The 13,222-nt window shown below is 43.2% G+C and overlaps 1 protein-coding gene across 1 annotated transcript in view; it reads left to right on the forward strand.

Annotated features, from left to right (window-relative positions):
* The window catches only part of LY75 (lymphocyte antigen 75), a 77,844-nt gene that overhangs the window by 62,145 nt on the left and 2,477 nt on the right, over positions 1–13,222 (forward strand). Inside the window, exons 35-37 of the mRNA XM_083578560.1 lie at positions 10,649–10,756; positions 11,753–11,875; positions 12,710–12,883. Of these exons, the coding sequence (XP_083434686.1) occupies positions 10,649–10,756; positions 11,753–11,875; positions 12,710–12,883 (405 nt within the window). The remainder of the gene's footprint in view (positions 1–10,648; positions 10,757–11,752; positions 11,876–12,709; positions 12,884–13,222) is intronic.

Consider the following 13,222-nt stretch of genomic DNA (forward strand, 5'->3'; position numbering starts at 1 on the left):
CAGGCCAATGTCATTTACCAGGGCAACCAAGGCAGTTTTAGTTGAAGCCAGACTTAAAAGGGTCCAGATAATCTTGTTTCCTCTAAGCACATCTGAGGCTTGGCCATTGCCATTCCTCATGAGCACCTTGCCCCAAAGGGGAATATTTGCCACTGGGCGACTGTTAAAAAAGATCACTAGTTTCATTTATATCCTGACTTTCTTCCATCACAGAACTTAGGGGGTCTCCTGATAGCCTACCATCTAAACATTAAACTAGACCCAGACCTGCTTTGCTTCCTTCCAGACCTGCTTTGCTTCCTTTTTTTTTTTTTTTTTTTTTTGCATCCTGGATTATTCCCTTGAAGGAACCGCATGTGCAATGTGCATACCATATTACAGTACATGGCACTTAATCCAATTTTAGTTGCATATTCAAACTAATTGCAAAAAAACACAACAGATCAGAGACATGTTGCCTCTCTGATATGCAGTTAGGCTACAATGTAAGACACACTTTAAAAACTGAAAACCAATGGGAGTTCCTGATAAATGTGGGTAGGATGAGATCTGTGGATGAAGGGTAGTATACAAATTCTAATAACAACATAGGAGTCGGCAAGGCATTGAGTTTAAGATTTTATCTGAAAATAATAATCAATCTGAGTTTTTGAACTTCCTATTCTGTTTCTCCATAGCTGGTTTTTAAAATTGCTGTGCAAAGAACTCATACCCTGAAAAGTTAACTTGCTCTTTGAGGTGCCAAGGGCAACCTTGTAGAAGTTGAGGTTAAAATTTTTGGAGATGTGTTGTTTCCCCCCGCACTTTTATTGTAAACGAAACAGACCACGTTTCTGCAAAACGGTAACTTCCATGTTGCAAAGCCTGTCAACCTAACCATCAGCATGTTTACTTGTAAATAACTGTGTTCACTGCAGCTTCCTCAAAAGGGCACAATGACACTTGATGCTGGCGGCAGCGCAGAAGTAGAGCGTCTGCTTTGCTAATTCCTGCCATCCAAGATAGGGCTAGAAAAGTGTCCTGTCTGAAACCCTGGAGAACTGCTGTCAGTGTAAAAGCTGAACTAGTGGCCTGAATCAGTGTGAGGCAGCTTCCCATTTTATTTATTCTGTCCTTTCTCTCTCATTCTCTCATGCACACACACACCATTTAATATTTTTTCATCCAGCTGAACTTTTTCCTTGTCCCAAACAGCAGCTGAGAAAAAAACTGACTGGAGGGAGGGAATTGAAGGGTTCTGCACCACTCACAAGGACTTTCCCACTTGAACTCATTCCATACTTTGCTTTACAGGGTGTTTGGCAGAAACCCACATTTTAAGACCTGGGTGTGCTGCCATCGCATAGTTCTGCTCTAAGGTTCCTAAGGGATTGCAGCTGTTAAAAAGTACCACCATGCCAAATTTCAACAGGTGATGGTGGTGAGGTCTTTCCAGCTTTACAGAGAGTCTTGCACAAAATGAAATTTGACACTGGGTTAGATGCGGAACCAGTAAGAAAAATGTGTTGTTGAAACATTTATTAGAACTGGAACAGGGCCAATGGGAAATCCTAATCCTGTCAATATTAAATAAGTTCCATCAATTTCAAAGGTATAGTTACTATCACTGAAATTAATGATAATGCAACGCAGTTTACTTCCGATAGTTTTCTGTATATTCTTATTTACAAAAGCATAGCATTCCCATATTGCTGGTGTACTAAGGAAACAACACTGATACCCTCTACTGGTCAGTTTGCATATAACTTAACTGAAGCAGCATTTTGTAGTTCCCACTTTCCAAACACCTACTCAAGCCAAGTCTCTACCATCCAGGGAAAATACTTTTAAGGTAATTTAAATTTTAGGTTAAAAAGAACAGATAACTAACCTAACTTGCAATTGTTATTATGTCTTGGGTAGAAAGGTGAAAGGGCATTACCAATATTATCACACACAAACAAGACCTCATTATAACTAGTACTGTGACATTTAATGTTCCTATATTTTGCATCTGTGTGCAAAATTCAATTGATCAGTCAGCAGTGGATTAGTACTGATTGCAAGCATGGAAAAAAAGGAGTTATGCTGAAATAATTAGCACAGCGTACAAAAAGGAGATTTTGCATTTCTGACAGAAGCACCAATAGCTAAAAGATTCCTCGAGAGGAAAGGAGCCAAGCGCATCTGAATAACCTTCCAAGTAGTTTAAGTATTTCCATTAAGTGCCGTTTTAACTTTACACACGGAAACTTAAGCAGGGAGGTTCCAATTGCTTCCGACCGCCTTTTCCCAGCTGGGTGGGACGCGAGGCGTTCGACAGGAGCGTCCCTTGATGACGGAAACCTGTGCCAGTTGAATTTCTGCCTACACTTAAAGACGCAAAAGCTCTGTCGGGATCACAAGACCCCAAAGGCAACATGGGATACATTCAGCTGTGCATTGGAGGGCTTTTCTTCGTGACCAGCCCCTTCCGCCAACTGAGGAGGGGGAGAGAGAGAAGTCCCGCCACCCAGTTCCCCTTGCAGAAGTTTGCTGGACCTGCTGCTCTCCTCCCTCCCGCTTCCGAAGCCGGAACACGAGCCAGGGCTCGCCCTCGCCCACGCCCACCCCACCCCCAGCTACCCCGCCAGCGGCAGGGAGTGGGTGGCGTCGTCGTCGTTAAGCCCCGAGTGGGCCGGGCTCGGACGGAGCTTGCTTCGCTGCGCCATGGGCGCCCCCTCGAGCGCGCGCTCCTGCCTCCTGAGCGGCCTCCTCCTGGCCGCCGCGCTGCCTTTCCAAGGAGCAGCAGCAGACGGTAAGGAGCGGGCTCCTCCTCCCTCTCTTCTCCCCGCTAGTCCCGGCCGGGCGCGCCAAGTGAATGCGGGGCTGGCAGCGGGGCGAGGGGGTTCCTCTTCTTCGCGGCCTCCGGGTTGCGCTTCCCCGGCTCGCCCGCGCGCCCTCCTCTCCTGCCTGCAGGGCCGTTGCCCAGGGAAGCTCTCCCCGCGCGGGCTCGGGGCGAGAAACGTGGATGTCCCTCACGCGCAGGGCTCGCAGCGCGACCTCGCTGGGAGAGTGTGGCGCAGTGGGTAAAGCGGCAAGGACTTGGTGGGGAAACCTGGCTTCAGATTCGGAACTCGCCCATAGACCTCCTTAGGTTTCCCTGAAGCACTTTTTCCATATCATTTAGCTTGGGGGGGGGAGTTATTGGGAGACCAGTATGATGCCCCTAAGCTCATCGGGGCTACAAATAAATAAGGTAAACAAACGCTGTTTAGTTAGAAGAATTTGAATAAATAAAATGCTTATTCCCAATTATGCATTCTCTCTCAAGTGAACATTTGTAGGGTTGTCGCCTGAATCTGAGGCAGGGCAACATGTGACCCACTTTCACATTTGGTTTTTACTTCATGTTGGTAATGCACATTACAAATGGCAATTTACAGAGCAATTTGCTTAGGGTTACCCTAGTTAGCCTTCCTACCATGGGCAAAGCCAAGAGAGGGCAGCAATAGAAACACTTGCCAAACTGAAGTTCTCCCCCCCCCCCAACAAAAGCTTGCCTCCAAAACAGAACGCTGCCCCCCATGTCCTCTTTGGGGGGGCATCCTTTATAAAAAATTCAAAGGAAATGTCAACAATTTTTTGTGTGATCTAAAAAACAACTTTTGGGGGCCCCCTATCAAAAATCCTGGCTAGGCCTATGCTTTCTACTAAATTAAAACCATCAGAAAAATGCAGAAAAGGTCTCCTTTTGAGCAGTCTTAGCTGGAGTCCAACATAGTAGCAACTGCTTTGCTGCAGCTGCACCTGGTGTGAGCTAGAGGAACCAGTAGCCTGGCAGCTTACTGGCTTAAACTATGGCTTATTGTGATTGTGCAAAATTGAAAGCTCCTAGAGAGGAACTCCTCTCTGCCCCCCCTTTTTTTGCACCTGCGCCGCACTGAGCTATGTCTAGGTTGGACTTAGCATGTCCCGCAGATGCCACGGTGGGCCGGAGTGCACACGCATGCACAAATGCTGTTTCCAGCGCTCCTTCCGGCACAGAGGCGTGCGCAGCTTCCCATTGGCTGCAGGAGCTTCCTGCAGCCAATGGGAAGGCGGACAGCGTTACGGAAGGCGGCGCACAGGAGCTGACCGAGTGAGCTGCGGGGGTCCATAGTCCGGATAAATTAACCCCATGGGCCGCTTGTGGCCCATGGGCCTTAGGTTGCCAACCCCTGGTCTAGGCAATGGTTTCTGCCTTTGTGGGGTATAGCCCCCTGTAAAAAGAGGGGAGGATGTCCAGCCATCAAATGTATTAAAATATATTTGTAAGTGTGTTCTAGTTTTAAGTTTTGCTTTACATTTTAGTATGAGCATGAACTGGAGAACCTGTAATTTAATATAATACATTTTAATTCAGAAAACTGTTTCAAAACGTATTTTAGAGACCTGTTCTCTTTAGGACAGATTCCCCCAACAACTCTGTATTGTTGGTTGGTCAGGATGAGGGAGGGATTGTATTTGGTTCATCTGTCCAGAGCTGAATGAAGGGGGGGGGGGTGGAAGAGGGAAGAGGTTTTGCCAGGATGAGATAATACATACCAAGATATATCATGTGACCCACAAGCTTTTAAGGCTTCATCATCACAGGAAACAAATCGGACAATGGGCAAATTAATTTCCTGTTTTCTCCATAAGGAGATTAAAAAGACTTGCATTACTCTGGGTAGTTGTTTGTTTGAAGTCCATTTGGCTAGTGCACAGATGTTGAGAAAACATGAGTCAAAGTAAACAAAACCTCCAGTCTCATGGCCTGAAAAGAAAGACTTTCTTTTTCTGTTTCTCCCTATTTTGGTTGTTGAGAGCTATTTCAAGAATCGTATAGACATTAATTCCTATATCCACTGCTAAAATTATTTGTATGTGTAGGTGCGAGGGTGTGTGTGATCCTGGTTACATTGTGAGGCTATCTATATGCGTAGATATACTGTGACTCATTTCAGGATCAGAGCTTAATTGTTGAAATGTTTAGCAACAAGGGAAAATTCATTGACCACAGGGGTGGGCCAAAAAAAAGGTAGGCCACAGGATTAGATGCAGTAGATCTGTCAGTGTTTTCAACTGTTATTTTCTGAAGTGAGGTGTTAAGACTGCTTGGCTTGTAGCAACTGGGATGCAGATTGGTCAGCTAAGGCTGCTAGCCTTACTTACCCAGGAAGCGATATGATAGGACTTGCTTCTGAGCACAGATGGTTGGGATTAAACTCTGAAGTCTGTTGCCCAAATACTGCAGCGGGTAATTGACTCTACCTTCTGAGAAGACAACACTTTGTCCCTGGCTCTGCACCACTCTATTCCAGCAAAAAAAAAAAAAAAAAAGTTCCGGGAAAAAGCAAAAAAAGCTAGCAGATTCTGCAAGATCCTCATCCCTGAATTAGGGCATTTTTTTGTTTAGCATTTTGAAGTGGGAAGACCATGGCTAAAAGGAGAACAATGCATCCACTGGCAGCTGCACCCATCTAATATATATGTAGCCTTGCTAAACAGTGGAGAGAGTCACTCTGATTTGAAAAAAAGAAGTGTGTCGAATACAAGTGCTTACTATTATATGTGGACAGTTATTTGAAATAATAGTTAATTTTTTCAAACTTAAAGAATGGATTTCTCACTCCCCAGCACTGTAATGTATACCTTTCATTTGTTTTGTCTTTTCGACGTCCTTAAGGGATTAATGAAAAACAGCTGCATAGGGCTAGAGAACGTAGATCTCTTGCATTATGCTGACTCCCTCAAGTTTTGCAGGAGAAGCAGCAGGCTAACATATTCCATGCACGTTCTGGACTTTCTCTGCTTGGAAGAGCTTTATGAAATTGAGCTTAGATGTATAGGGAAGAGCTGAAAAGTCCCAGATTCAGGCCTTGGCATCTCCAGAAGCAGCTGGTCAAGACTGTTGTCTAAAACCTTGGAGAGCTGCTGCCAGTAGTCTTCCTGTGTTTCTTTGAAACTTTATGAACCAGAGACTTTTGTACCATCAAAACTGTTCAACCAACAGCTATTGTTTTTCTGACCCTTGGGTAGTTTCCCTTATCTCATGTGTGTTGCTCCATCCATCCTCCTAGGGTCTTGTACAGGGACCACATAACCCAGTCTCAGCCCACCTAACTTCACACCTTACTACGCATCCAATGGAAAGGAGAGTTTATCACTATATTTTAGCACATTGCAGAAAGCCAGCCTCCGCAGTCTTTAGGAAGCAGGATGAGCGCTGACATAAAGGAAGCATTTCTTGTCGTGGCAAGGAATGTTTAAGAAAAAACAAGCCCAAGACAAAAGCTACAAAGTTTTATTTCCAGAATATATACTGCATTTTTAACATTTTAACATGGTTACATGAAATCAAAGGAGTGTTGGCGGATTGGCTGCATCTTGCCATATGCAACTGGACATGTTATTTTTAAAATCGTTGTGGTATTTCCAGTTCGTTCTTTTCAAAATGAAAGTATATAAAGTATGCCATCTGTTTGTTGCCCTAGACATATGGTACCCATATTTGTTTTTTTTTTCCCCGGAAGGGGTGAAGTAGATTCTTTGGTCAGTGAGTATTTCTGTAACTATAAATAATGTTTTATAGTTGAAAACAGGGCTTTGGTGTTAGCCTACACTTTAAATGAATATCTGTTGTAACTTCTGCTAGATGGCTGTCTGTTTTCTTGATTGTAGGCAAAACACAAAGATTTTAAACTGCTGCTTCTGTCTTCAATTATTTTGATGGAGAGAGAGAGCTCTGTAGAGCTTACAGTATTAACTCCTTTTTTTGGCCATGTTATCCAATTTTTCGTACAGGTAGGCCCATTATAATCAATAGGTTTGTCTATTGATTTCTATGAGTCTACTCTAAATATGACTTAGTTGTATATCACTCACATATATAAAGTTATAGACAGAGGTTTTTAGTGGAGATTAATGGAAACTTGATTCAACCATGGGTTTTGTACTCTTCTCATCCTATGGAAATCACTGGAAAATCCAGCCCTAGGGTGACACAGCGACCACAGCTTATATCCATAAAGTTGTGAAAGACTTCTTCCACACACGGTGTTTGGGTTTCAGCAAGCCAGTGGTAACCCACATATATGAGATGTGCAGGCTGCCAGTAGTTAGGAACAATAGTAAGAAATGTTACATTGGATCTGTTGCATTCTTACTTGCTTTGGCATCTATAAAACAGAAATAAGGTGAACAATGCATATAGTTATGGGTCTATACGTTGCTAGTCTGTTGTATAGAAAAAGTTGTTCAGATCAAGACTAATTGACACTAATTGTTCTCTTGCAGAGCTGAACTGATTTTAGGATCCTCCCCCCCCCTTTTGTACTTCTTTCCCCTTGGAAAATGTTCCAAAAGCAAATTTTATTTGTGCCCTTGGAAGAGAAGGAAAAACACACAAACACAAAATGTACTTACGTAGTTCCTTTTAAACTGTTCTTTGTGGTTTTGAACACGGACAAGCAATTTTTCATCTTAAACAGAGCTGAAAGTGCCTCTGCAGTACAAACCCACTAATGTTTTTTGCAAGGCAACAGTTTCTGTAAATCTTCTTCTGCACCAAACCTTTTTAGGCATTACAAATATAGGCCATCACAAAGCATCCATATATAAAATTTTAAAATATATACAAATATACAGCCATGTAAAACATGTAATAATAAGGATTTTCATTGGAGTTTCTTCCCGCTAAATAGTGCCATTCACCACTCTTAAGAGAAACAAAAACTCAGCCACCTTTGCAGTTACTTCCAGGTTAATGTCAGACAGATAAAATCTGATATTTTCATTGTGCCGTGATGTAAATAACAAGTTCTGTTTCCAGCAGGCATATCTGACTTCACACCAAGCAAGTAGTTATAATAACTAAAGCAAAGAAGAAAAACCTTTAATGCTGATTGGCATTCTTTCTCTCTTTCTTTTTAAAGAAAAGCACATATATTGAGTCATTTTTATTTCATTATCCCTGACCATTGGGACCAGAGGGGATTCTGAGCTAACATCTGGAAAGCCATGGGTTTTTCATACCTGGCTTTAAAATATTCCACCCTATTTCACAAACACTCAGTGCGGTAGTAAAATAATTAGGGCTGTTGCTATTTTCATTCATATATATATATATATATATATATATATATATATAGTTGTTTTATCATGGATTTAGTGGGTTGATTAAATCAGCATATACTTTCCATCTCCCTCACCCCCCCCCCCCAAAAAAAAGCAGTTGGGGAAGATGCCACCGCCACTATGGGACCTCAATCCTTATTGAGCTTTTTTTTAGGGTTCCCACCCACTTTGGTGTTTTCACCTAAATATGTAAATTTCGTACTTTGGCAAACCTGAAGTTTTCCCCAACCCTGCTGATACTTCTGCCTTGTTCAAAGATGTCCCTGTTGTAAGTGCATATGCAAAGGCTTTCACAGCCTGAGCATGAGATATAGAGGAAATTCATCAAATGCTGCTTGACTTTTCCTGTCTTTCCTTATACTTCTAGTACAAGGAGGAGGATGCCAGTTTAGCTCTGATCAACTTATTGCAATTTTTTAATGCCGGTTAATTAGCAGTGGCCTTTGCAATATAGGTGGTGCTATAGCTGTCCAGGAAAACACTTTGGATGAGACAAGACTTAAAGGAGAGAGCCTTGAATTTATAAGAAGGCTGTTCCAAGTAATCTAGAGCCTAACTAAAGATGATGATGGAGATCCGCAGCTAGATATCTTCCTTCTAAGCTTCTTAGCAAATAGAAGCTTCTACCAGAAGTGATCACTGCATGATCACTGCAGATGGTGACAGCAGTCATGAAATTAAAAGATGCCTGCTTCTTGGGAGAAAAGCAATGACAAACCTAGACAGCATCTTAAAAAGCAGAGACATCACCTTGCTGACAAAGGTCTGTATAGTTAAAGCTATGGCTTTCCCAGTAGTGATGTATGGAAGTGAGAGCTGGACCATAAAGAAGGCTGATCCCCGAAGAATTGATGCTGTTGAATTACGGTGCTGGAGGAGACTCCTGAGAGTCCCATGGACTGCAAGAAGATCAAACCTCTCCATTCTGAAGGAAATCAGCCCTGAGTGCTCACTGGAAGGACAGATCTTGAAGCTGAGGCTTCAATACTTTGGCCACCTCATGAGAAGAGAAGACTCCCTGGAAAAGACCCTGATGTTGGGAAAGATGGAGGGCACAAGGAGAAGGGGACGACAGAGGACGAGATGGTTGGACATTGTTCTCGAAGCTACCAGCATGAGTTTGACCAAACTGCGGGAGGCAGTGGAAGACAGGAGTGCCTGGCGTGCTCTGGTCCATGGGGTCACGAAGAGTCGGACACGACTAAACAACAACCAGAAGTGGGGGATTTGGGTAGGAACTGTGGTGCTAAGAGAGGGTAGGTTAAAATTTTCCCCAGTACCATTTTACCTATGAAAAACTCTCCTTGCTTCCATGAGCTGCAACCCCCCCCCCCCCATTGCAAGTATCCTCTAAAGAGGCAAATTGCCAGCGGGGGTTGATTTTTCCTTAGAAAAAATTGCTGGGGAAAATGATGGAAATGTCCAGATCCAACTCAGGGTCCCTCCCAGTTGTTGTTCGCTAACTTTTAAAGTTAACAAGTGATCTAGTTTGGCCCTCAATCATAAAAAGTGCACAGGTCTGATCACAAATCCCACTGACTTTGCACTGGATTTAGTTGTGGCTCACGTATGCTGGGTTACAACCATTGCATGGTGTTACTTTTCTACAAACATCTGGAGCACTGCTTGTATTATTTTTTTTAAAAAAAAGTTTATTGAAGTGCCCAGGACACCATGTTGTTGGGAGCAGCTTCAGAAATAGAACTGTTATAGCAGAAATGGCAGTGTGTAGTAGTTCTACTGTATGGCACAGCACAGATGAAATGGGGGTGGGAAGTGTAGGCTGGAAGATAAGGCTCTAAGATGAGTTTTCTGCCATCTATAGCCCAGGTGTCATCCTTCCTGCATTATTGCACTCAGTGGTTTGCTAAACTGCTTGAGTTGTCCCCAACAAGCCTTCTCCAGTTATGAATCCTGGTGCACATTAAGATCTTCCTTGGAACTCCTGTTCCATGTGCTCTCATCATCTGAATAGTGGGTGGTCACTAGAGATCCAGCCTATTCCACACTAGCACCCAAACCCTGGAACTCCCTCTGGGGAGATTCCCCTTGTCCCTTCCTGGTTAACTATCAGGTGTTTTGCAAAGGTGATATTTTCTGAGAGGGCCTCTGGGATCTTCTGGTGTCTTATCTTTTTACTGCCATAGATAGTTTTGCTGCTCTAAAGCTTATTTTGAATACGGAGTTTGTCTAAACAATTTTGTTACAGTTTTAAGTACAGTGGTACCTCAGGTTAAGTACTTAATTTGTTCCGGAGGTCCGTACTTAACCTGAAACTTTTCTTAACCTGAAGCACCACTTTAGCTAATGGGGCCTCCTGCTGCTGCTGCGCCGCCGGAGCACGATTTCTGTTCTCATCCTGAAGTGAAGTTCTTAACCTGAAGCACTATTTCTGGGTTAGCAGAGTCTGTAACCTGAAGTGTATGTAACCTGAAGCGTATGTAACCTGAGGTACCACTGTGTGATTTTTTTTATCAAAAGGCAGGATGCAAATATACAGGAAACTAATTGTGACCATTGTCTTCCCTAGTTGCATGTCCCTCTGCTGCTTGGCTTTCTTTTGGAAGGAGCTGCTATGCTTTACTTGAAGGAACGTTGGAGACTCTCGATGATACCAGGGAGGTCTGCAAGGGAAATGGTAATACAACTAATCCCTCTCCAGTCCCTTTTTGAGTCACTAATGAGATACGTAGGCTGTGGCTATGCTTGAGGGCTGCGTTGTTCTAGGTACATTATTTTTTGTAATTATTATATCTGTGACAATAAGGGTGATTGTAGATCAAGGGAGACTAGCCTAAGGCCCTTCCGATGCTGTTGGGAGTGTTCAAAGCATCTCACACATTTTATCCTCCCAACAGCTGTGTGAAGGGTTATTGGGCTGTGGTTTTATATTTTGATATTATTCTGTGAACCACCCTGAGACCTGAAGGTATAGGGTGGCACATAAATTCAATAAATAAATAAAATAAATAAGGCAGGGATGGGAAACCTGTGGCCCAGCAGTATAACCAGTAGTCAGGGATGCTCAGGTTTATAATGCAGCAACCTCTAGAGGCCCATAGTTAGTCGGCCATCGGAGATAGAATGTTACTCTGATCAGAGCAGCAGCTTTTCATGCAGTACAGTGTTATCAGTATTTCATCCTGTTTGATGCTTCAGTGGCTGCTCTGATTTAATTTGCCCAGTCCGGAGTTTCTGGTAATCTACCACGTCCAGGCTCCCGCAAATTTACTTCAACAGGCTTTTAATTGTGCTCTTGACCATATCCGGAGGGGAAAGGAGGGGAGCAGTTTGCTATTTCATTGTTAGCCCAGTCTTTTTAAAGCTTTTTTTTTTTAACATTCTGGGAATGCTTTCCACTTGGGATTGTGTGCCACACATGCTCCTGTATGTCGCAGCAGACACTCTGGTATATTTGGGGCCACAGACACAATTAACTTGGGTGGTTGGGCTTGTTTGTCTTTCATGAAACGGGGGGGGGGGGGGTTACACAAAACCTAATAGTACTTGAGCATAAGAAAAGGTCACATATGAGCACTATTTCTGTTCAGTCTATTTTAGACTAAGATCTGACAAAGCGCTGGGATTTGATTTTTGGTGTTTGTTTGTTTCCCACCCACCCCTTCAAATGCAGCATCTGGAGCTGACATTATAAGCATAAACAACAAAGAGGAGAATAGCTTTATTCGGAGTACATTCTGCACCCATTGGCATGGTCCGGAATACATATCATTGGGCATGTTTTTTGATACAGATGGTAAGTGAACTGAAATCTCAAAAGAAATCTGACCTTGGTTTAATTTTGATGGTATAATCACGCACAGGGGTCGGCAAGGTTTATCTTGCCTGGGCCAGATTGGTGTACGTGCGTGAGCATACACACGTGTCCGTGATTTCCAGCATCTGCACAGACACAATTTCTGGTGCTGCAGAAGCGAGTCCCCATGCTGCGCTGCACCGATTTAACGCAGCACGCAGGTGGCTCAGTTCGGGGGCAGCTCATGGGCCGGTCAAACGACCTCCGTGGGCTCCTTCCAGCCCATGGGCCTTAGCTTGCTGACCCCTGATCAAGCAACTACAGAACAATCCTAAGTAAGTTCCAGTGATCTCAATAGAGCTTCCCTTTGAGGTGGCAGAGGACACTTTGTGGTGGTGGAGGGTTTGTGCTTGTGTTTGTTTTATTGCAAGATGTTACTATTAGACCATGTTCAGATGTTACCAGTCAACCACATATTACCTTTAGCAGTACGAAGTCGATATGAGGCTTGCTCTTCCCTCTCCTCCTGCAGGACAAGGACTGTAGCAGATTTTCATTTCACTTTCCAGAAGGCCTGGCATGTTTGTTACCCATGAAACTAAGACCGTAGCATAAAACAAACTCTGGTTAATTATAAAAGTTATCTTCATAACTCCTGCTTTTGAAGCTAACTTTAGAAACTGACTAGAGTTTGTTTTAAACCAGGATCTTTGCTTCTGGAAAGTGAAATTAAACTTCCACCCACACAGGAGGTGCACACAAGGCAGAGACTTCTTCCTACACACACAAACCAGCCTTAATGTTATAGGACTTTAAAATTTTATTTTGTTGCAGAGAACGTTTTCAAATGGTACGATCAATCCAAAGTGAATTTTACAAACTGGATAGAGGAGGAAAGTAATGAGGAGCTAATAAACACCTGTGCTGTTATGCAGACATCATCAGGCCGATGGAAAAAAGCAGCCTGTGAGCACCTTCCACTGACTGAAGTCCTTTGTGAAACCTCCAGTATGTAATACCCACACTATTTGTTATACTATAAATGGTTTCTTAGTGCTAGATTTCAGAGTTCAGAGATTTGCAGGGAATTGTCTTGGGAGCAATTAGCACTGCTACGGGTCAGAATTTTACTTTAAGAGCATCTTCTAAACATCTTCCCTTTAGTCTTAAGAGATCAGCTACACAAAATTTTGCAAGATTGCTCAAGGAGGGTTAACTTTTGGGAAACTGTTTTTGTGAATACCCCTATAAAAAGCATACCAGTACTAGCATTGCTTTTGACTAGTTATGGAAGATTCTTGGAAAGGCGATGGTGTTGGTTTGGTTCCTGCTTCCAGCTTTTATCAC

Source organism: Podarcis filfolensis (genome assembly GCF_964270895.1).
Source record: "Podarcis filfolensis genome assembly, chromosome: 1".
NCBI lineage: Eukaryota > Metazoa > Chordata > Lepidosauria > Squamata > Lacertidae > Podarcis > Podarcis filfolensis.